Genomic DNA, 24,485 nt, shown 5'->3' with positions numbered 1-24,485 from the left:
TTGTCCACCCGTCCTTCCACCAGCTTTATGTAGATCAATATTTGAGTAGCTGCAACAGAGGTGTGTTTGTGGAGCTCCCTATCTCTGTGGGGCAGCCTGTTATAGTGTCAGGTTTGGAGGATGGGAGTTGAGGGTGTGTGTAAGCCCAGGATGACCTGACAGCTTAGATATTTAATAACTGTCTTAACCTGGCCTTCCAGCGGATGTGCTGCAGAGTTATGAATATGGCTGCACTTTCAACCTTACACCCCAGCGGGGCTTGAAAGGAAAAAACATGAAAGAACAGAGAGGATTCGGCTTTTACACTCTTCACCTCTATCATACTGCTGGTAATAGTCAGTCTCTCCACTGGTCAAATGTAATCTCAACCCACACATACCTGAGGGTAAGGTTGCTCAGGGTCCCAGAAGGGTTAGTCAAAAGGGTTAGCTTTTTTGATATAGTGTTTTAACTTATTTTTGGGGGAAAATAAGTTTTCTTCTACCTCACGAATATCTGCCTTTAAATTCTTTGTTTAGGTATTTAATGTTACCATTTTTAAAGCTGGCAGCAGAAGCATTCATCCATCCATCCATAGCTTGGGCTGCTCCAAGACGAGGATGTATCTGCAGTAATATCAGGAAGATATATTATTCAGTATTTACTGTTTGATTTATAAGAGACTAAATACGGTGAACCATAATCTGTGTAGATGATAGATGTAGTCACCATCACGGCATTCATTGGATTATGGTTAGGGGAGTAATTTAGTCTTGGCTCTTGCAGTTTGGCACGTGGACACACACAAACAAACATATACATATACACAAAGCGTGAGAAAGAGAGAGAGAGCAACACAAGAGTTTTTGCAGTACTAGGGTCCTAGCTGTTCTAAATAAAACAGTCCCGTTTTTCCTGGAACAGAAAGGACCTTAGGTGGACACTACGCAGAGTAGTAATAGTCCACAATGAGACTGTGTTGGATTATCTGACACTTCCCTGTTGTACATATTACACAGACGTCTTATGTGATAAACATTGTGTGTTGTGATTCATATTTGGCAGAGGTATTTAAAATAAAATCCTTCTTTTCGTGGCTCAAGAGTTGGGAGTTCGCCTTGTAATCGGAAGGTTGCCGGTTCGAGCCCCGGCTCGGACAGTCTCGGTCGTTGTGTCCTTGGGCAAGACACTTCACCCGTTGCCTACTGGTGGTGGTCAGAGGGCCCGTGGCGCCAGTGTCCGGCAGCCTCGCCTCTGTCAGTGCGCCCAGGGTGGCTGTGGCTACAACGTAGCTTGCCATCACCAGTGTGTGAATGTGTGTGTGAATGGGTGAATGACTGGATATGTAAAGCGCTTTGGGGTCCTTAGGGACTAGAAAGCGCTATATAAATACAGGCCATTTACCATTTACCATTTCTTAACAACTGTCAAATTGGTGTAGTAGCACTTTCAAAATCAAATATAGATTTATAGACACACACACACATTCTCTGGTTATATATTATTATAGTAATACAGTATTGGCATATCTAATGTCTTCTCAGTCTTTAGTAAATGTACTCTCTTTTTGCTTTCACACCATGTTTTTTTCCAGGCACTCCACTCAGCAGCAAACCAACAAAGTCATCACCAGCACAAGCCAACTCATCAAACAGCTCTCTGATATAATCAGTGGCTCTTCACGGGTATTTTATGCTCCCTTTCCTCCCTCATTGAATATTAGTTTGAAGAATAAACAGTAGATTAAACAACATTTGAGCTAATTGAATTGAATTCTGTTTTGTTGCACAGCAAGACCGTCTGCGACTGACCAGACTAAAGACTGAGCTCTCTGAGTCTGTGCAGCGATATGGGGATCTCCAGAAGGTATTTGCATGTTGAATGCACTCATTTGACACCTGAAATCGATGCTATGGTGATTTAATTTTACTGAAAAGAGAACTAAAGAGATGCTGTTCCACAGATACAAAGTCACATTTGTGCTACTTGTTGTGAGAGTCCTTGACCCTGTCTCTTCATATGCTCCTCTTTCAGAAAATTGCAGAACGCTCAAGGGCCCTGCTCCCTCCAGCACAGAAAGACAAGAAGAAGGTGAGCTGATACAGAGAGCAAAATCCTCCTTTTGTTTCACTGTCATTCATAACAAAGTAGGATGATGAGATGGCATTTCTCCGCTCAGCTGCATTCTCACAAGGGCTCCTTTGAAGCTCAGTCTGGTCTCTTCCACTCTGTTATAATACAGTGGACTCCATTCATCACATCCCACTCTTGTGTGCTGTGAAATTTCTTTCATCTGATTCTAATTTTGTCACTGGTGACAGTTTATTTTCACCATGTGGCCCAGTGAGAGCCAAGAGATGGGAGCTTGTGTTGAAGATATTAAAGTCACTCCTCATAGCCTGCCCGTGCACAGTTCCTTATCCCTGATTACTGAAACCACCCCATATGAAGTTAAATGCATTGAATATTCTTTGTACATGAGATGGCTGCATGCGCACAAGTAATAAAACAGCAAATTTATCAAGGTGAATTTTTGCATGTGCTTCAGGTTTGCTTCAGCACTTGCTGTAGAAACACTATTACCAAGCATAAAATATAAATATTTAACCAAAACGGTGGTCTTTTAAAGGGAACCTGTTATAATCATTTTAGATGCTCGTTGCTCAGATTTATTTAACAGCCCTCCCCAGACAGAAACTCTTTGTTCACCCTTCAGACTTCGTACCACAAACGAGGGCAAAGCGAAGAGCTCAACTGTGATTTGCACCAGTTTTAACCTTCAAATATGTGATCGTTTCCCCCTCCCCCCAATTATGCCAATTTTAGAAATTCTTCCTAATGTTTTCTCACATTTGAAAGCTGGTGAATCGAAACAGCCCATTAAAATATTCATAATAGTAAAACTACTAACATGTTAAACATTATGTAATTTTACACTGCAAATATATATTTAATAATAAAATATTTGTCAGATCTCCTCTCATTTCTAATGGTAGTTTATTGTGCTTTATGTGTGTTTTTAGCTCTCAGCTTGTTAACTGACATGAGAGGAATACTACATTGGAAGCTCAACACAGCCAAGCTTTATTTGCATTAGCTGGATTGACAAAACCTAAAACCCCAGTCAGAGGTAACGGGTATCATGACAGCATTTATTGGTTTTCATGGTTAAGTCGGGCTTTGTGCTTCAGACTCTGTTCACGCTCACATAAAAAGGGGTGGATCACGTGCCATGTGACTCTTCTTCTGCATAAAAAGATACCTATAAGTGCCGCCTACTCCTGACATAATGTACAACGGTGATAAAAAGCTATGGAGAACATTAGAAAAATAACAGTAAAATGTAACACACTGGCATCACAGGCTTAAAGGACTTATCAGGGTGTACACTACCTCTTGGCCCAGCGGCTGGACTTGCCCCTTCGTGACCATGAATTGGATAAGCAAAAGAAAATAAAATTCAACATTGCTGCAAAAAACACAAGTATTTAATGCTGCAGAAAATCATTAATTTGGGGATTTAGTGCGAAGAACAGAAAATAAATATTTAAATTCCAGTTAATTATTTAAACACTGAGTTATTTCTAAGGTGACAGCCACACATCAGAGCTGTGACACCTTAGACTGGATGCATTTAAACAGTAATGCATACCATGCCATTCGCTGATAAAGGAGATGTGGAAATAGTTTATTTTGTCACCGATCAAAGTGAAATTCATTTTATTGGTTGAAGAGGTATTCTTGGTGTGTGTTGTATTCTGTTAACTGCAGCAGTATAAAACAGAGTTTGAACCAAATTTAAAAACATTTTTACCTTTTCTGCATCATCAGTGGAGTTCATGTGGATTTAAGTGACAATGTGATGCAGTTTGCACTGCTGTCACTTTACAGCTGGATGTGACATTAGTAAGGTAACAACACATTAATACAACAGCAAATCTATACTGTACTCAAAGATGTAAATAAAGAATCAGTGGAATCACTTTTAGCCAATTTCAAACCAAAAGTCAAGTTTTCAGCATAAGTTACCATGGTGATTTAGCCAGGTAATAAGAGAGAAATGTTTGTGGCCCAAAAAACTCTGACTTTAAGCTTGACGTAGCACACTTAACCCATTAATCTTTCTTCATTGTACAACCCTCAATACTGCAAGGGAGATCACCATGGTTGGATCAACATTCAAAATAAGGAAAGCAACTTTTCTTTTTGAAATCTGTCTTTGATCTAAAAATATCATCAAATCAGTTCCATTGTTTCCCTGGACGATATATCCAACAGTTTTTAGAGAGAATTAAATTTCCATATTTTTTGTGTACTTTGCTAAGCTAGCTGGCTGATGTTATTGTTTAGGTCAGGGGTCGGCAACTCGCGGCTCCGGAGCCGCATGCGGCTCTTTAGTCTTTATTTTGCGGCTCCGGGTGGTTTGGGAAAATAAATTAGAAGTATTTAGCTGAAGTGTATTTTATTTGTGTTTAGTTCTTTTTTTAACTTGTAGTTCTAAATTGGAAGATAATTGTGATTTTGAAATATAAAAATAAAAATATATCTTATTATTTTTTCATCGCTCAAAATAAGCGTCACACTCGCTGAAGCCGGTATACCCGCCGAAACACCGTGCATTTATCGAGACTTTCGACCCCAGGTAGGCCAATTATGGATCTTCGGATCCACATTATGTCAGCAGCTCCACCGTGAACTATGTTAAAAACAAACACCGCTCACGCCTCGCAGATGACAGCTTACAGTCCTGCGTAAAGATGAAAGCCCCGATTTGCAGACGCTGTGCGCAGAGGTTCGGGACCATAAGTCTTATTGTAAACATATCACGGCAGACCCGACGATGTTTGCATGAACGCGCTTTTCAGCATCTCTTTATTGACCACTTTTCACACACGGTTGCTGTACGCATACAGCCGGCTGTAGCGTCTCAGCTCACAGCCCGACAACACAACAGCAGAGAGAGCACAGACTTTAAGGCGGCGAGGCGTGATTGCGGGTGCCGCTCAGGTGCGTCCGACTCCCATGCAGCGGCACTGCAGACCACGCCCCGCCACATACATTAACCAGGTAAAATACATATTTAGGCAGAATTTTGCAAATATCTATTTTTCATCTTTTAGCAGCATAGAGCTTTTTTTCCAATTATTTTTTAAAAGTCAGGTCAAGGCTCCAAAAGCCCAAAGGAGATATAAGGGAGGCGGCTTATAACAGTTTTTGATTGCTACATGGATCATTTTAGTTCAGCTGGGTGTCTTTCCTTTTGTTATATTTCTTTAAGAGTTCAAAATGTGTTATTTACATAAATAAAATGTAGTTTTCTCTGTAGCACTTCATGGATTACATACGCAGCACACCTTAGTTTCTCTGTGGATTCTTTTAAAAAGCAGTTAAAAACTTTTCTGTTCAAACAAGCCTTTTGTTGATCTACGTATTTTATATTCTTTACATTATTTACATTTGATCTTTTACATTGTGTATAATGTCTATTGATTGTATTCATCCATCCATCCATCCATCCATGGATGGATGATTGTATTGTTTATTTTAATATTTGTGTACAGCGCTTTGTGACTGCCTGTCTGTGAAAAGCGCTTAATAAATAAACTTTACTTACTTACTTTAGATGTTCACACAAAGCATAAAGCTAAAAAAAAACAATATATACATTGTTATCTTCATTTTAGATTTCAAAAAGTATTTGCGGCTCCCAGTGTTTTCTTTTCCGTGGAAACTGGGTGTTAAAGGTTGCTGACCCCTGGTTTAGGTTCTAGACATTTTTGAGTTTCTTTTAGGTTTTACTGGAATTCTAGTGTTGACCCTGAGATAGGCTGGCGACCTATTCAGGGTGTACCTCACCCCTCGTAATATAGACTGAAAAAGAAAGCTGCAAAAAAAATAATCTTTTACACTAAGTGGATAAATGATACTATACAATTGATTGCATGCTCAGTCATCCAGGTAAGACACTTGAATGAGTAACTAAACATTTCTCCCACTGAAAACAGTACATCTAGATGAACAGAATCAACATTTTGGGAGCTTAGTTGTTGGGACATTAATTTCTGATATAGCCTAGCGTTAGCATTTAGCTTCTTGTAATTTTCCATTTTATGAAAGTACAAGCTTCAAATTTTACAAATTTGTACAAGTTTGTAAAATTAGTGTGAGCATTATCTTGTAAAGTAAAGTAAGTTAAAAAAATCTTTTGTTGTGAATATTTTTCTACTGCTGCAAATTGTTTGGGTAACTGGGGGGAAAGTACAATGACATGTAGGTGTATCATGTATATCATGTATAGCTAAGAGGAAGCAGCTTTCTTTCTCACTCAATATCCACCAGGGTGTTTGAAGGTCTCAAACATGCTTTTCTGTTAAGTTGAAAGGAGAACGACTTGCAGTTTGAACTGGTTGAACAGTATTCTGCAAAGAACCATTGTTACTACACACACCCTCTAAAAAGCCATCTTATTTTTTTGCCCAAACAGAGAGATGACTCACGTGTATTAATGTTTTATGCCTCCCTGAAGGCCTATAACTAAGGTCTATTATACTGCAAGCTTTAGAGATAAAGGGCTATGGAGGCGGCAAACTGTATAATACATTACACAACTTCAACTACATTCAATGCATAGCAGGAAGCTCTCTAATCAGTGCATATATTAGGGAAGAACAAACTGGTCAAATATCATTTTATGTAACCACCAACAATTTTCTGACTTCTCTGCTGTACATGAAGTAGAAGAAGTTAGTAGACAGGAAGTGATGAGAGCTACCCTGACGTTTGGAACGTCATCCATATACATGCAGAAAAGCACTTTTCAAACCAATGCAATTGTTATTGACTGTTTCCCACACACATATTCAAATGAACATCATCATAGATGACCGGAATCAACAGCAGGGAGCTGTGTGAACTTTTCTACCAGTGTGTGAACTTGTGCAATAATGTTTCAGAATGATTGTCTTGAGAGTCCCTTTCCATCCGTGTAATGTACTAATATATTCTGGAGTGTTATATATGTATGTGGAGGAGTGAACACCCAGAGTGTGCTAAGGAATGGTGAGTCACAACATGGCCAGTAGACAGAGTGCTGTGACTAAGCCTGAGTTGGTTCCTGTGCTCTGACCCACACTGGTCCCTCTACCATGAATTAGCTGTGCACTCAACCACACAAAGGTGAAACACATTAGCAATGCAAAAGAGTAAGCAGGCCTCTCTCCATGTCTCTTCTCTTCCCTTATGCTTTTGCTTGCACATAAAACAAAATGTGTGCATGTACCACATGTAGCCTCAACATTCACGATCATCTCCACTAACACAAAGTATATACTGATAATGGCTACACCACGTGCTTGTAACAGAAATGTTAACAAATTTGTTACCAAAACAAATTCATGGTTTTAACCAGAAGGTCAATCTGAAAAAACATTAAAAATGGCTACAACTGTTACTCTGATCAAGTCTGACAACTATCAACTATAACAGAAGAGACTTTTGTGATTTATATACATATATATGTCGTAGTATTTTTATTTGTAGTATTTCTATTATTATTAAAGTCCTTTAGTCAATAGACCTCTCTGCATTGTTATTAATCTCTGTCTCTCTTCCACAGCATGTCTTTATCCTGTCTCCCTTCTCCCATCCCAACCGGTCACAGCAGATGGCCCCGCCCCTCCCTGAGCCTGGTTCTGCCGGAGGTTTCTTCCTGTTAAAAGGGAGTTTTTCCTTCCCACTGTCGCTAAAGTGCTTGCTCGTAGGGACTGTTGGGATTTTCTCTGTATGTATTACTGTAGGGTCTGCCTTACAATATGAGGTGCCCTGAGGCGACTGTTGTTGTGATTTGGCGCTGTATAAATAAAATTGAATTGAATTGAATTGAATAAACCTTTGATGCAAAACACTGCTTATACAGTTTCTGTGATGTACACGAAGAGCAAAATGCAAACTTGAAATTCAAACTACAGAAAAAACCTGCACTGATGCATTTGTAGCTGCTGATTTAAGAACAGGAAAACTAGGGAGCCAAAAAAAAAAAAGCTCACAAATGTACAGCTGGAGGTTTGCTAAAAGAAATCGATTTAAAGGTTAGCTTAAAGTAGGTTATATAATAAATAGGTACATAAACATAACATTAATTAATCAATTTTTAGTTGTCAGTGCATTTATATTTATGTAGCACTAAATCACAATAACAATCACTTTAAGGTGTTTTATATTGTTATATTGTACTGCAATAATAGAGAGAAAACGCCAGCAATCTCACTTCCCTCTATGAGCAAGCACTTGCTGACAGTGGGAAGAAAAACTCCCTTTTAACAGAAAGAAACCTCCAGCAGAACCAGGTTCAGGAAGAGCAGCTGCTGACAGTGGTTGGGGGCGATGGAGAGTAATAATGTTTAGCTAAATATAATTAATTTTTGCTTAAAAAATATCAAATGACATAACAATTTTGAAGCAATAAGATCATTTAGCAAAAAGTGAATGAAGCCAAGACAGGATAAATAGAAATTACATTATAATAATAGAAATGCAAAATATTTAAGAGGCTATTTTAATGGTGCTAATTACACATTTGAAATGTGTAAAATGATTAGTCAATATATATTTTCACTGCTGTTGTTATTTTTAATTCTGACACATATCACTAAAAAACCATCAACCTCAGAGCTGGATTGTCCATGAATTTTAAGATGAGAGATGAAAGACAGCAGTAACTGGTAGCTGCTGTGATAATAAGATGCTGCTACTTAATCAAAAACCTGAGCACTTGTATTCCCAGGCAACAGACAAAGTAACTGCTCACTGTCTGAATTTTTGATGTTATAGCTATACCTTTTAAATCTAATCAAAGCAAATGTCTTTGCTCTCACAGAGTCCTCAGACTCCATCCAGTGAGCAGATAGAGGAGGGTCCACTGTTTGGAGCAGGCTCAGAGGGAGGAGGTCAGGCTTTCCTGTCTGAGATCAGTGAGGAGGACGTGGAGGTGCTCCGTCAGAGAGAGGAGGCCTTGCTTCAGATTGAGGTAAGAACAGTGACATATCATCAGCTCAGCTGAATTCATCAGACACAGAGCTTGCATAGTTTTCCTACTCAAACACCTACTAGAACAATTCCAATCAGCTGATGGTCAGTGAACAGCTCCACAGAAGCTGCTGGAGAGTAGAAGCCTTCCTTAACTATAACTGCACCACACGGCATCAAAAAAGAAAAGAAAAATGGCGTGTGCAGTTTCCACAGTTAGTATAGGTTGTGCTTGTAATCACCACAGATGTGGTCCTGTGTACACATACGGAGACTACTGCAGCCATCGTCTATTGCATCTTTCAGCAACTTTTTGCAGGCTGCCTGACTGTAAAGAGTTGTTTGTTGCACCGAAACTCTGCATTTTGTTGAGCTTATGAAAGAAAAAAAAAGAACCCAGCTCAGCAGATCTGCACTGACACTCAGCTCCCCAGGTTTCTAAAATATTATACAGCAGTGGACAAAAATACAGGGAACCAATATGTGAAATGTAGGAGAGGTTATTTGTTCTTAAAGCAGATCTCAGAGTGTTTTAAATTAACTGTTGTAATATAAGCTTACTAATGCTTTGGCTGGAGTCAGAAGAAAATAGTGTGGTCATATTTCTCGGTATTGTGTACATACACTGTAAAAATAAATTATCCAAACCAAAAATAAATTAGTCTTGCTAATGAGCATTGTGTGCAGTGTGTGTATCATTGCCTGATAGATTTTATCTGATTAATCTGTGTTATGGAACTTTACTGTTATCCAAAAGTGAGCATCAGTGAGAGAGTCTGTTGCACTGATTCACTGACGCTCTTTCATTACAACTAGCACACACTGCTGTGTATTTGGATTTATTCTCACATATGCCCTCACTGCCAATAGTCCCTTACAAATCCATTCCCCTGTGTTGTATGAGCTTCCCTTGTTTTAGGAAGTGCCTGGGCCTTATTTAAAAAATGAAAGTAATTGCCAATATAATAGAAGCAATAATGAGTCACTGTAGTGTCCAGTAATAGTTCTTTCACTTTCCGTGGTCAAGATTATCCAGCAAATGCCAGAATGCCAACTGAAGGGAGAAAACACAGAATTTAAGTAATCCATGGTTTTTTATCTTCAAATAATTTTCACGCTGCTATTAAAAATAATCCATGTATATAAAATTGTTTGTACATACAGTTTGAGCCTCTGAAAATGGGGTACAATGTATTCAAATGACTGTAATTGAAACGTTTTGTTAAACCCACTGAATTAAAGCTGAAAGTCTGCAGTCACATCAATCATATCTTAGCTGTTTGCACACTACAAGAGTGGATTTTAAATCAGAGGTAAAAAGTAAAAAGTGTCATTGTCCAGGAATGTGTGAAACTAATAGTAAGCCTCTTTACTTATACTCCTAGGATTACTAAACTACTTGCACCGCAATGACAACTCATTTCTGCATGCAGAAGTTATATGCAGTAAAAATAAAATATGCTGGCCATTTACTTTTAAAACAGCCGCATACCTGAAATACCACAGCTGAAGAAAACACTCTCCAAAAAAACGATGAAGAAAAACAAATTAGGCATTTGTTTTCTTCAAATACTGCCTCCCAGGAGGCCAACACATGCCAAGTTAGTAACTAGAAACTCAAACAGGCTTCGTCTTCGTCTCCCACCTCCAAAAGCTTATTAGTATTTTGTCACAGTACCCCCATGCTGCTGCAGGATATTGAATGCTGCCCAATTACTAAGGTGCTTATAGCCTTGTTTGTTCCTTTACCTAGGTAAAATGTGTATGGAATCATAATGCTTCTCAGCTAAGAAAAGTCAGCCACGCTGTTGCCAACACCCTTATCAATAATTGGGAAGATGCCCTTTCATGTGAGTGCTTATCCTGATCCTTTAGGTGCCTGCTTGGAGGAACCCAGGTTAAAGAAATCAGGCTAAGACTATCATTAAAAAAGACTAGAAAATTAACGAAGAGATTGAAAATGATAGCAACAGACAATGGCCCTAATACAGGAAGCAGGTTTACCTCACAAATCTGGTTTTCTGTTCAAGAAAGCAAGTGAACTTCCACTCTGAGTCAGTTACCACAGTAACAGACTGTGAACTAAACCTGCTCACTGGCAGGTATTCTTCAACAAACTCTAAGTTTCTCTCTGACTCCTCCCCTACTGCTGCCCATGAAACAGCTGAGTGCCACTCGAATTAATCTTCTCATTCATAAAATTGCTGTGATAGCACATAAGGAGCGAATTAATCTCGAGATTTTCACATTTTCAGATGACTCCTATGAGAGGTAATAAACCAAGGGACCAGGTTCCCCAGGATAGGGATACGGAGGCCACAACCTGGAGACAACCAGGCCTGGGGAAGGACCTCCAGGGTAGGGCTGGGATATATATCGAGTTTTTTAAAAATATCGATATATTTTTATACAAGATATAAGATGTGACAATATCCTTTATATCGATATAGTCTATGTTACGTTATAATTATACTTGTGGAGCCGCAAGTTTGCCTCTCTTTCGTCCACTTTTGTCTTTACGCAACGTTACTCGACCTCGCCTCTCCTTCACTGAACACAACTCCCCCTCCTCCCCCATCGCTTCACCTGCAGGCAGCGACAAGATGGACACGGCGAATCTCCGTTAATGAGTTACTGCGCATCGCCCCGTGCGTGGGGCTGGCCGCGAACTGATTTTATGTGATACACAGCGCTCAGCAATCTGTCAAAAAATGTTTTAGTTCGACTTTGCTAAGCTACGGAGCTGCACCGCTTGATGGATTGTCGGAGCATTACGGCTACCGAGGAGCCTCGCGGAGTGATACGTACTGTGCTTCAACGTAATATTACCGTATTGTGTGTGTATAAGGACCATAAATGGCTCCTGTTCAGAGACATGGTTACGAAGCGGATTTCAAACTCCAGGCTGTCAGTCACGCAGTAGAAGTTGCTCAGCGTCTTTTAGTTTACATTTTGACTGCACAATTGTGAGCTCTTTGTTATGCACAAAACAACATAGTTTTATTTTATTTATGGAGCATCATTATTTAATAAATGCTCATAATTTATTTTTGAGTAGTTTTTTCATGTACATCTATGCTGTATGTTAATAAAAGTCCCTGTGTGACATCTGGGACACAGCTTTGACTAAGAACTCTCTTTTTGTTCTTACTTTATGGCTTTAAAAAAATATCGAGATATATATCTTATATCGCCATCCAGCTAAAAAATATTGAGATGTGAATTTGGGGTCATATCGCCCAGCCCTACTCCAGGGGGAGCACCTGGTGTCCTTAGCTCCTGGGGCATGGCCAGACACAAGATGATGAGGAGACTTTTCTCCTGTAGGCCCACCGCCTCTAGGAAGCACCACAGAGGTTGAATGCAATGTGTGTCAGGTGACGGTCAAGAATGGAGGCCCTTGTGGTTATCAAGGATTGCTATTGGGACATGAAATGTCAACTCTCTGTTGTCTGAATTGACCGTCCATTTTTTTGGTTGCTGCATTAAGGTGATTGGTGCCTGTTGTGGTGGTAATCCATAGATGGTCAACACTGGAGGTGAAGAGAGCCATCAAGCTGAAGATGGAGTCCTTTCAGGCTTGGATAGACTGTGGGAGGCAGCTGAGGGGTACCTGCAGGTCAAGTAGAACATGTATAGTGCAGGAGGAATGCTGCTGATTTCAACTGAGGATATAGTCGAGCGTTACAAGGAAATCTTTGAGGACCTCTTTAATCCCACTGACACGTCTTCTGTAGAGGAAGCAGATTCTTTAAACATTTAAGGTTACCATCCCAGAGCCTAATAAAGGAGACAGGGAAATCACTGCAGTTTTTCAGCAGATCAAAGTGAAATTAATTTTGATTGAACAGGTATTCTTGGTATGTGTCCCGTATTCTAGTCGCTAGCCTAATAGTATGTTCAGCTGCTATACTGTATTAATACATACAAAGCCTCACTATTTGGATAATTGACCACTGTAACCACTTAACATTGACCAGATCTTTTGGGAGACTAAAACAAAATCCATCCCTAATCCATATACAGCTGTGATAAGGGTTGGGTATTATTTTAGTTAAATATTCAGATTCTCAGAAACTAGCTTTTCTTAAAAGCTTTTCTATTTAGATATTCCTAACAAGTGAGAGCCTACAAAAAGGGATGGATAGCAACCAAACCTAAATCCTAATCCTAAATTTGATGGGTGGTGATTTTCAGCAACCACAGTTTTATGTTTGTCCTAACTTAACCACACTAAGACTCATGATGTTGCTTTCTGGTCCTGAATAGGAATGGGAATCAAGAACTGGTTCTTGTTGAGAACCGGTTCCCAGCAATTTGATGCCCTGGAATTGTTAGTCGCCTTGCCTTATTGGTTCCACTTGAACTTGCACTACCATCAGCTGGTTTCAGGTCATGTGTCAAAAGAGTAAAACAGTGATGTGGTCTGCACTAGGGATAAGGACAGTAATTTATTTTTTTTATTTTTACAAGAGTGAGATGGTAAAGCTGAGTTGATGCTGACCCAGTCTGATCATCAACAGGTAAAAAAGGCAGCGATGAGCAGTCAGGCTGTCAGCAGTCAGGCTGCAGCATCCGTTTCTAAAGTAAAATCACTGTGATGAGCGCTTTGAAGTCTCTGTGTTGGTTTTCATCTTTGCCTTGTGCTGTCAGCTTTGTGTTCGTACCTAAATACTAAGAGAAAGATCACATGTGTGTTGTCATTAGGATAGGGTTTTCTGTTGGTGTCTGGGAGTGGTACTTATAAGACAATATGTTTCGTATGTAATGTAACGAGTAGTGTAACGAATTGCTTTCCCTGGCAAGTAATTAGGTAATGTATGGCATTATTTTCAAGTAACCTTTTCTTTGTAATATGTGTAATACTCTATTTCTTTGTGTAATGAGTACAACACTGATCACAGCAAAAGGGGGGAATACCTACATCATGCTTAAGCAATGTTGGTGATTTTTGAAGCAGAGCCAGCAAGAACCCAATGAGAATTGATACGTGATATCAATAACAGAATCGAAATCGCTAAATTCTTGTCAATTCCCATCCTGAATGTTGTGCTACCGCCATCCACCCAGCTACCTCTGCATGATTTCCATGAATCACATTACATATGTTTCCCACACTAGAGAATTATTGCAGAAGAAAACAATACTAAACACTCACTACACCAGTTGTGATTTGTATGTTTCGACAAGAATCCTGATGTGGGGGGTTTATTGAACAATCCTCTCTGGTTGTGCACAATCTGCTGATGAAACTTTTGAAGACATATTGTAAAACTTCACGAGCCATCTCAGAAGCATATGGCTGAATGATAGAAGATAGAAGCCCGGCACATGCCGCAGCAGTCAGCTTTTAAATTGACAAGCCTTTATGTGACAGTCCAGCATCAGACGGCAGCTTGCTGTCCAGCAGTTTGAAGAATAATGATAATGTTTTAGGAGCACTTTGCAGTATAATGAAGATGTATCTCTGTGCCCAGTCGGAGCTGTTTGAACTTCATCAATGTTTCAAATCAGCTAATCCCACCGCAGGAGCTGAAGCCTGAATAGGAACAAAAAAAAGCAAGCGCATCAATCTCTCTCTGCAGAGTGACACACAGTGAAAGAGCTGCCGCACGAATGACAGCTTCATTTCAGCACTGCAGCAGAGATGGGCCAGGCAGATGATTGGTGTTCAGACAGGGTCGTCTGGTCCTCGCTTTAGTTATAGCAGCATGGATAAATGTCATCGTCAGCACTTAGGCAGGTGCTGAGGGGCTTGACGCTGTTTCTTTGGGAAAAGCGATAGCATCTGACAATGTGTTTTTTCACCTCCACACCACCCTTCTCGCCTCTATCCTTTCAGTCCAAACATTCTACCCAAACATCCTTCCATACACTAAATCAGCAGTGTTTGCTGTGAGTCCCAACATGCCACTTTTTTTTAATGGCTTTACTCCCAGAGGAGCCATGTCTGTCATCGTTATCAGCCTCTCTCTTCCTCTCTCTCTCTCTGGAAAAGGTTTGTGGTTCTGAGGTTAATTTTGCACTCCTCAGAGACTTGATGTGCCATATATGCGCACTCTGCTGAGGCCTCCTGGCTGCAGCTGTGATCCTGATGCACTGACTTGAAGCTACAGAAGTCTTCCTGTCAGCTTTGCTCTCCAAGTCCATTGGTACTTTTAATTCCTTAATATCAACCAGGTCAATGGCAGATAAAGTTAGAGCTAGGATTTGGAATATCCAAATACAAAAGGTTTTATCTGCAAAACTGTCATTTGAAAATGTCTGAAATATAACATCATCAGGTTTCCTAAAATGTTCATAGAAAATCAGCCTTAACTGGATGGCAAGGTGTGTCAAAAACTATAACAATAAAATCTTAATCAGCTGGATGATTAATAACCAAGACAACCAGGAGATGGTGTTCATTCACATAGAAATAACTCACTTTTACAGTGACCCTGAAAACTTAACAATACACATAAAAATAAAGAAAACACAAGAAATTCAAAAACCATCTTTACTTTATCTGACAACGAAGACCTTGCATTTAGAAAAATGCTGCGAACACCAGACAACACCGAAGGCAGGGATGAGCTGCAAAAGGCACAGGTGAGTCCAGTTCAAACAAAGCATCAAAATATAATTATACAATAATATAAAAAATATAAATGTAGTTTATAACAGAATCAAGGAACAATACATAAAGACCACACACAAATATCCATTCATCCATTCATTTTCTTCCACTTATCCAAGTCAGGCTCATTACATATATCAATCAGGTCAATTTAATTCATTTCAGCTCAATGTAATATGATCGATAAACAACTATACATCTTATGCACATGTGTGCGTGCATCAAAGTCATATAAATTGGGCAGGCAGATATACCACATCTCCTTCTTCTTGGACTACTTTTTAATTTTGAGATGTAGTTTAACTTATTGAAAGTTTGGAATTGGTTACTACTTTACAACCTCACCTGTCAAGCAAAAATCACATGTTCTGTGTTAGTTGTTTTATTACGAGTTTGTGGAGCCTATGCTTAGCCTCAGGTTAGGATCTGTCTCTGCTGATTAATTAAGTGCAATCTGAATACCACACCTGGCCACGAGAAGCAGTGGAAAAAAAAGTCCACAGCAAAGTGTTTCTGTCTTATTGATGCATCCTCAGGACAATCCATCCACATAGTTACACTTCAGATATAGTGGAAAGACCCCCAGATAAATCAGTTCACCAGGCAAACAAGACTATAATGGTTGGAGCAGAAAGTGTCTGAGAGAATGTGGTTTCTTAGCAAAAGCATCTGTTATTAACCTTTACCATCAAAAGTGCATTGATTTTCCTGTCTTTATACATAGATGTTTCTAGCATGATGGCAGATCATCTAGTGTGGGTCAACAGATAAAAAGAAGATTGCTTTCTATGAAATCTGTTGCGTCTCACTGCACACATTAAATTCCTTGTAACCCTGTAAAATTGGGAATCAGAATAACACGATAACTGTCAAAGCAGGTAAACTATGGTGTTATTTCTGATATACAGTGAAAATGCCATGCAACAACAAACCACAACAAACCACATTAAATTATTACAACTAGTTCTGACATGTTGCTGAAATTGATTCAACTACTGATGAGAAAAGCCCTTTAAATAATATACAGATAGATAATATAGAAAAAAAAGGATATTGATATTTCATAAAATTTTTATTAAATTCTAGTAAAGTAGGTCATTACATTAAAAAAATCTAACTATTCCAATTTTTTTTTAAATTAACTGTCATAACTACATTCACCACAACTGAACAATTACATATTTAAAATAAGACTATACAGTTAAGACTGTTGTAAGGATTGGCAACTCAAACCTTGAAATAAAGTTGAAATGACATGGCACTAAAAAAGAAATACATTAAAAAAAATCTGATTCATGATGTATGTCCCCAAAGTCAGAAGGGCATCTTCTGTGGATGAATGGGGGAAGAATCCATCCATCCATCCACAGAAATCCGTCCACAGAAAATTCCACATCAGTCTTTGTGGTGTCTTTCAATGGGTCCACCATACACAATGTGTCACCAATGAAAAGAGTATTTCTTTAAAGCTTCTATCTATATATATATATATATATATATATATATATATATATATATATATATATATATATATATATATTATATATATATATATATATATTATATTATATACATAATATATATATATCTACATACCTTCAGAAATTGAATCTCATCTTTCAATTAAGTACCAAAGTCAGTCTGCATACCTGATTCTCAAGTTCCACCAACCAGTCAGATGTGCCCACAAGTATTAAGTTCTACCATCATCTGTTCTCTGTTTAAGCTGATTTGATCAAGTGTAGACAAGGGGTACTGATAAGTGCTGATCATGCATTAGAAACTTTTTGGGATGGGGCTAGACTATAAGTCAGAGGTAACTTTAACTGTTCTGGGTACTGAGCATACCCACAGTTATTTCCACAGCAATCTGGCCAGCCGTTACGTTAAGTGTTGGTGTGAGCCAAAATGTTGGGTGAACAGACGGACATATCTGCTGATTCCAGGCCCATCGCTTGTGTAGAAAAGCTCTTGAACAGTGACAGGAATGAATGTCATTTGTTGCCTTCATCCTTTTGTTCTGAAAAAAAAAAATTATCACACAAGGGGAAGCAGATTGAGCCACAGCAGACTCCAACGTCTGTCTTTAATATTTCAGCTTGGTCTCCTTGTTGACCTTCAGGTCCTGCTGCTGGCATTCACATTGTTCAGGGATGTCTAGTCCTTGGGCTACTGCCAAAGAGGAGACATGATTTTACATTTATAAACAGTTTATTTAGTCACAGCGAAAAATAATAGAGATGTCTCTCATGGACTACATGTTGTAAAAAGGTCATTTTTTCCCCTCTTCCTCCCCCCTTTTCTCACCAGCAGGCGTGCACGTAAATCTGCTTAACAGTTTTTCTGCTGCAGCAGTGACACTGTGTCCTGTTGCCCAATGCCTTTAGACTCGGGTGGTAGATGTGGAGAGAATTTCATATCAGCATTAAGCACACGTATCAAAGACAGTGAGAGTGGGATAGGCAGGGATGTTTTAGTGTCATAGAAAATACCAGATCCACTATTTGTCCTTCATCTAAGCTACTTGTATCTTCAATATCTTTACATAACAGTGCTTCTTACAATCCAGCTGATTACAATGTCTTATTGGCAAAATTCCTTTAGCTCAGAAAACATCAGAATAAAAAATTTGAGACTCCATTTAAAGGCTGACTGGAGAAACAAACTCATTGGGCCAAAATTCCTTTAGCCTTGTTCAAAACATCAGAATTGGAGTGAAATTTGAGACTCCATTTAAAGACGAGTGGATCCCTTTATTTTTTGACAAGTAAACAACATATAGTTTTTCCTCAAGATCCATAAACAACTAATGTCATCCACACAATGTTGGTCATTTAGCAGGGACACATAAACGTATCAGTTTTGACGGTGTTTTAAATTAATTCATCAAAACTTTAACTCCTACTAAAATTAACATCTCATAAAAATAAATCATATTTTGCATGGTTGGACCTTAACAAGGTTCCAAGTTGAGCTTCAACATGCAACAAGAAGAAATGGGAATGAGACAAAACATTTTTTGAGCGTGGAATTTATTGAAAACAACGCCTAAACTGAAACAGGCTGTTTTACAGCGAGTCAGCCATTTTGATCAATACAGATCTTATACAGTCAAAACAAGCCACTACCAACAAAAATGCATCTGCACTGGATGAACTGGGTAATGAACAGATCCAGAAATGATATGATCCAAATGTATCTGGGTTAGTATCTGCAAGGAAATGTGCACCACGCACATTTAGACTGACTGGCATTCCTCTGAAAAATCGACTTTAATCATTAGCTAGCACACGTATTAGCAAGCTAATGCTACCAAGCTTGTGTTTGTTACGCATGCCTTGCAGATGCAATTTGCACAAATGTACAATTCCTGAAACAAATGCAAACACACTTAATAAAACTAGCTTGTCAAGCTATAACCCCAGAGTAAACACAGGCAGCGTTCTCTTTTTAATTCATCCAATCTGGCACCAGAGTGTTGCAGTTTCTTTAAAATTTTACATGCAATGGAAAAGTGCACATTTGGATTGTTGATATTTTATGCAAATATCTGAAATTCTATTACTAAACTGAGGTAATTTAGATTGTGGAATCCTATCATCCGTGTTGTAGTAATGGTAATCTAGTATGCTTTAAAAGTGCCTGCATTGTCCCCCAGTCATTCCAGGAATATTTCCTCTTATATATCTGTATTTGTTCTTTCAGGATTCTAAGCAGAGGACCAACATTACATACAGCACTGATGAAGCCTTTACTGTACTACATTTAGCAGCCTTTTTTTTTTGATACACATGTTAAACTGCTAATTGATATAAATACTCCTTCAATACATAATAGCTCCTGTGAACCTCCCACATTTTGCCTCTTGTCCCAATTTCTTGAGAACCAAATTACATGTCAGATATAACATCTCAAATGTAAAAATTTATAACATAAGTTTTTTTGTTTTGCTTTTCTTGATACATGCCTATTATAATTGTTAAACTTATTTATTCAACATAAACACAAAGAACAGTAATTATTGACAGGAAATGATGTCCCACGACATATATGCAACACTGAAACACATTTAGTCTGGAATAGGAACAGACAAAAGTGAGTGACATGACAAGGAAGTGACATAATCCACTACCACTACTCTAATTTTAACCATGTTACTATATCATTTTTGATGAAATAATCATAAATCTAAATAATTGCTCACAAGCGTCTAATCTGTTGCCTTTGTGAATGGTTTAAGAATAGTGTATTTGAGCAAAGACTTGAAAATATATACTGAAATTACTAAATAGCATCTGACTATTGAAGAGTTAAGGTACTGTAGATTTTGAACGTTGTGTAAATTAACATGTTAACTCTTAACTGAAATTGAATGAATATTCAATATGAGGACTTATTTTTCAAGAATTTATTAAAAAAAAAAAATTAAATCTATGTTTTGGGGTTCTTGAGTACTGGTGACAGGATTGTGCCAAGCATAGCACACAAAACCTAAAATATGTCACAAGTCTCATCTAAACTGATTTCTCAAATATGACAATGAGTTCATTGTAATCAAACACTCCAGGGGAGCAACTTTGTGAAGTGGTGATGATTTGCCTCATGTATGTGAGGCCAGAAAAAAAAGCAAGATGTACCTGATAAAGTACACAGTGACAAAGTGTCTCTGAGTTTGTATAGTAAACAAACTGTTACTGTTACTGTTGTGAACCCTCACATCTAACATAGCTAAAGTTTCAAATAATAAGAAGTGATGCTTCTTCTAAGCCTCCACACCGAAGCACACAATCACTGCGCAAAGGACGATAAAGACACGATTTGGGTGAATTGAGGTAATATACTGGAGAAGTCTACAGGTTTCACATTAGCTATGTAAAACCAATCATAAAAGCTACATTAGCAATCAGGGCACTTCTCAGGGCCGCACGACTTCTCCTGATGTAGTGAGGGTGAAGGTAAAGAAGAGGTCTGTCTTTCTCAGCATGGAACGCTCATTTGCTGATGTTAAGGAAACAAGACTTCTGTTTTGAACCATCTTCTCTCTGTGTTGATAGGATAACTTGTCAGTAACCATCTGAATGCAAGTACTCCTCCCTCTCGCTGTATGTATCTACAGCATCTAAATTAATGTTGTTGGAACACTTACCTCTGTTGTTGTTCTCTGTGAGACTTAATCTGATAAAATGTCTGGATTTTTACATTAAAATGCTTTGTTGCTTTATCTGAGCTCATTTAAGGCCTCAGACTGATCTATCTACAGGGCTGATTGGGAGCGTGAAGTCACACCAAACTGCTCAGCTTGTGAATTGTTAGTTGGTCAGCGAGAACAAAAGGAATCAGAAATGACAAGCGTCGACAGAGAACAATGACTAATGTGCCTGCGGACAGCAGATACGTCATTGCATGTTGCCAAATCAAAACTGACATGACAGAGTCTGCTGATGTGCTCCGTAAACTGGACTACACCTGACAAACTGCAACTGACACTGTAAAACATAATAATGTAACACTGGTCTGATTGGCTCGTAGTGCTGCTATGAAAATAAGAAAATAAATTTTCTGTGGCCATCTTACAACATTAGTTTGGATAAAAAATAACAGAAATTATTGAAGCTTTTAATAAGAATAAATTCTCATGGTTACATGTTTTGGAAAAAGAAGTTAAAATGGTGCCTTTGACAGCGTTAGACAACATATAAAGGCTAGATGTAGCTGATCATTGTCTTTGGACAGCACATTTTAAGGCCTCAACATTAGCATTTTGGATACTGCCATGATGTTTTTTTAGACGTAAGACTTGACCATAACAAAATGTTGTTATCAAGTTTAAGTCATAGTCTATGTCCAAGAATTGTATAGCTGCAATGCACAAACGCAGGCACCTGCTGCTTCTGTGCCAGACTCTTAAATTGTAATGGGACAGTGGGCATTTTAACACAGGAGTCTTTGGAGAATGACTGTTTTTTGGATGGTGGCCGTTAGAGGAACGGCAGTTTATGGCGCAAAATAGTAGACTTCTTTATTCATAATTTTGGGTTGTTGTTCAGTAAAAACTCATGAAATACTACAATCAAATACTAGTAACTGGGTAAAATCAGAGGGGTGACATTATAGTTAAAAAAACCCCAAAATGATAGAAATGAAAAAGCAACACTTCCTTTTCTGTCCGTTCATTTCTTTTTCAACAACAGAAAGAAACAAGAATCCCAGTACAGTCAGACTGACATTGTTGGTGTTGTTAAAATGTTTTGGCTGTTGATAATGTATGAAACATCCAGTGGTCCATAATGACTATAGCATTAACATTCATAGTAGTGAGATTATGTTCTTCAACTTTAACCAAGTTCAGTAAAAAATTCAACAAAGTTAAAGTCACAGAATGTTGATCTCTTTTTCCTTGTTACCCTGACAGAAAAAAAGGAATATATGCAATGTAAACAGATTTTTTCAAAACACATTTGCCTGGTTGGCTGTGAGGTTGGAATTAAACATTATTTAGGGGGTAAGTATAGCTTCTCAGTGAAATTCAAGCTGGTTTATTTGAATATACAACCACGTTCTATACTCAAGTTATAGGTGTCCATTTGGTGTCTTCATATTTAGCACTACTCTGACAGTGCTGCACTTGAAAGTGTTGGATTTTAAAGCCTTGCATTTTATCCAGGATTCAGAACAATGCATTTTGCATAATGCAAGCAAAGGCTTTTGGGTTATTTTCACAGACTGTACAGAGGTGTAAAATTGGTCAGTTCTCCCACTAAAAGTCAAATTTTGTTCTTCCTCAAAGAATATTAATATGTTGTAAAATACTAAGTATAGTATAGAACACTTATAATCACGTACAGAACTATAATCAACTGATCTTAACCAGTCCAAAAACTTTACGAATGAACTTATCTGTCACCAAGAGCACTGATCCTTAACACAGTGAATATGTTAGGTGTTGTAATTTACACTAACAGAAAATGTCACAAATAATTTCTAATAGTTGGGCCAACCTGAAACCTTTCAAGAACCATGTTATAAGTTGAATTTAGTCACATAAGTAGACAACATATGGCAACGTGTCCTCACAGTAGTTGACTGCATTCAGATCACGTTCACATTCTAGTGGAGGCGCACTTTGGCTTGGGAATGTACTGAGAGACTCCTTTCTCAGCGAGGTCTCGCTCTGATTGCTACGCTCACATTTGGCCAAAAGAAGCAAACTAAGTGGGAGAGAGCACTTCAGAGTTCCAAGTAACTTCTCTGAGCGAAAAAGGTGTGAAAACGCCTTAAATCTCCCAGATGCCTCTTCAGGGGTCGTGTCATCTATCGGCACTCCCCCCCTCGTAGCTGACTTGCATGCCTAATCGGTTGTTATTACTGATGCTGGTTCGCCTTTAAAAGGCTGACAGGAGCACTATGCTGCGCCATACTTCCCTCTGCAGGCACTAGAGGAAACCTCTCATAACTGCCCTGCAGTGAAAGATGGAAAGACATGTTTGTGTGTATAGTGCTAGCCGCTGCAAACTGCAGTCTGCATGAAACTCTTCCTGGGAGAATCAAGCCTTATCTAGCTACTTTGCTGTCATATATTGGACTATAAATCACCTTCATCTTGATAATACCTTGAAAGAATCAAACTGTGAAGAGCAATTAAATACAAAACAGAAACAGACTAGAATAATCACACAAGAGACCAACTCTGATGCTGATTTCTGTGTGGATAAATAGAACAATATCTTGGTAACACAAGCATGAAAGTATCAAAAAAGAAGAGTCCTTTTTTCTATTCTCTATCAGATGATCTGCAAGTTGCAAAGCTGTGGATTGAGCTGCAATCTCTCCCACAAGTATTCATATCAGCCGCTATCAGAAACATCTTTATGACTGGAGAAATGAGAGGCATGCAGTTCTAATGACTGAGGTGTCAATCAGATGCTGCCGGCAGGGTTGTTGTGACTGTTTTATCTTGGCCTCAAGTTTAATTGTGTTTTTGCTGCCTCGGCAGTGGCCCCAGTGTCAGATGAAACGGATGTCTGAATTGCGGTCTGACATTTTAGTTGCATGAAAATATACAGACCCTCAGAGCCTTTCGTTTGTTCAAGTATGTTCTTTTCATCAGTCATACACAATAACAAGAGCAGCAGGATTGACAGACAGTGTCAGAGGACCAGCAGAGGTGAGCTCTGGAACTGAGGATTAGTCTGATTCTTTGGCTATCATCATAAAGAATTGTGGCATGTAGCAAAAGTTCAGTGACATTTTATTGATCCCTATACAGCAAGCTCAGTTTTTGCATGTGCGCCACAGTGGGAGGTGGGGTCAGGGTGAGCTGTAGAGCACTGCCCCATGGAGCTGGTGCAAATTTAGAGTGAATTACTCAAAAACTGGTGTCCTTTCAGTTTTCCTTGACTTTGATGAATAACATTGTGTACAGACGGAAAATGTGTCATAGAAAGAAAATTCAGCTGAACCGGCACAAATGCTAATGCACTAGGGCTCTCTAAGATGTCATTATAGAAGAGCAAACAAAATGCCCTCTAAGGTGCCCACACAAAGGAGAAAACATACAGTAGTTTATATGGTTGTCTTAGGTCTGGGTCAGTCAGAATGGAGGGCTCTGTAGAAAGCCCCTATATATGATGGAATGCAGTGTCCTCGTATGTCCACTCGTAGGTGGAAAATAATATCTCCATAACCTCTGAAAAGTAAGAAAGCACGATGATGTGCATTTAAATGAAGAGCTTCATTGTAACTGGATGAGCTGGATGTTTGGATGCTTAAGTAACTTCATTTTAACCATCCAAACTTCGATGCCTGAACCACCTCAGCTGGCTGCTTTCGATGTGCGGGAGTACCAAAGCTGGCTATCAGAATA

At 38.7% G+C, this 24,485-nt stretch overlaps 1 protein-coding gene across 3 annotated transcripts in view; it reads left to right on the top strand.

Moving 5' to 3' along the window:
• The window catches only part of tsnare1 (T-SNARE Domain Containing 1), a 241,031-nt gene that overhangs the window by 113,778 nt on the left and 102,768 nt on the right, over positions 1-24,485 (top strand). For all 3 annotated transcript variants that reach the window (XM_039620211.1, XM_031749703.2, XM_039620210.1), the window contains exons 5-8: positions 1,574-1,664; positions 1,771-1,845; positions 2,014-2,070; positions 8,855-9,004. In XM_039620211.1, coding sequence (XP_039476145.1) covers positions 1,574-1,664; positions 1,771-1,845; positions 2,014-2,070; positions 8,855-9,004 — 373 coding nt within the window. The remainder of the gene's footprint in view (positions 1-1,573; positions 1,665-1,770; positions 1,846-2,013; positions 2,071-8,854; positions 9,005-24,485) is intronic.

Source organism: Oreochromis aureus, linkage group 11 (assembly GCF_013358895.1).
Source record: "Oreochromis aureus strain Israel breed Guangdong linkage group 11, ZZ_aureus, whole genome shotgun sequence".
NCBI lineage: Eukaryota > Metazoa > Chordata > Actinopteri > Cichliformes > Cichlidae > Oreochromis > Oreochromis aureus.
Note: the sequence above shows the minus strand (reverse complement) of the source record. Positions and strands in the feature narration are given on the sequence as shown.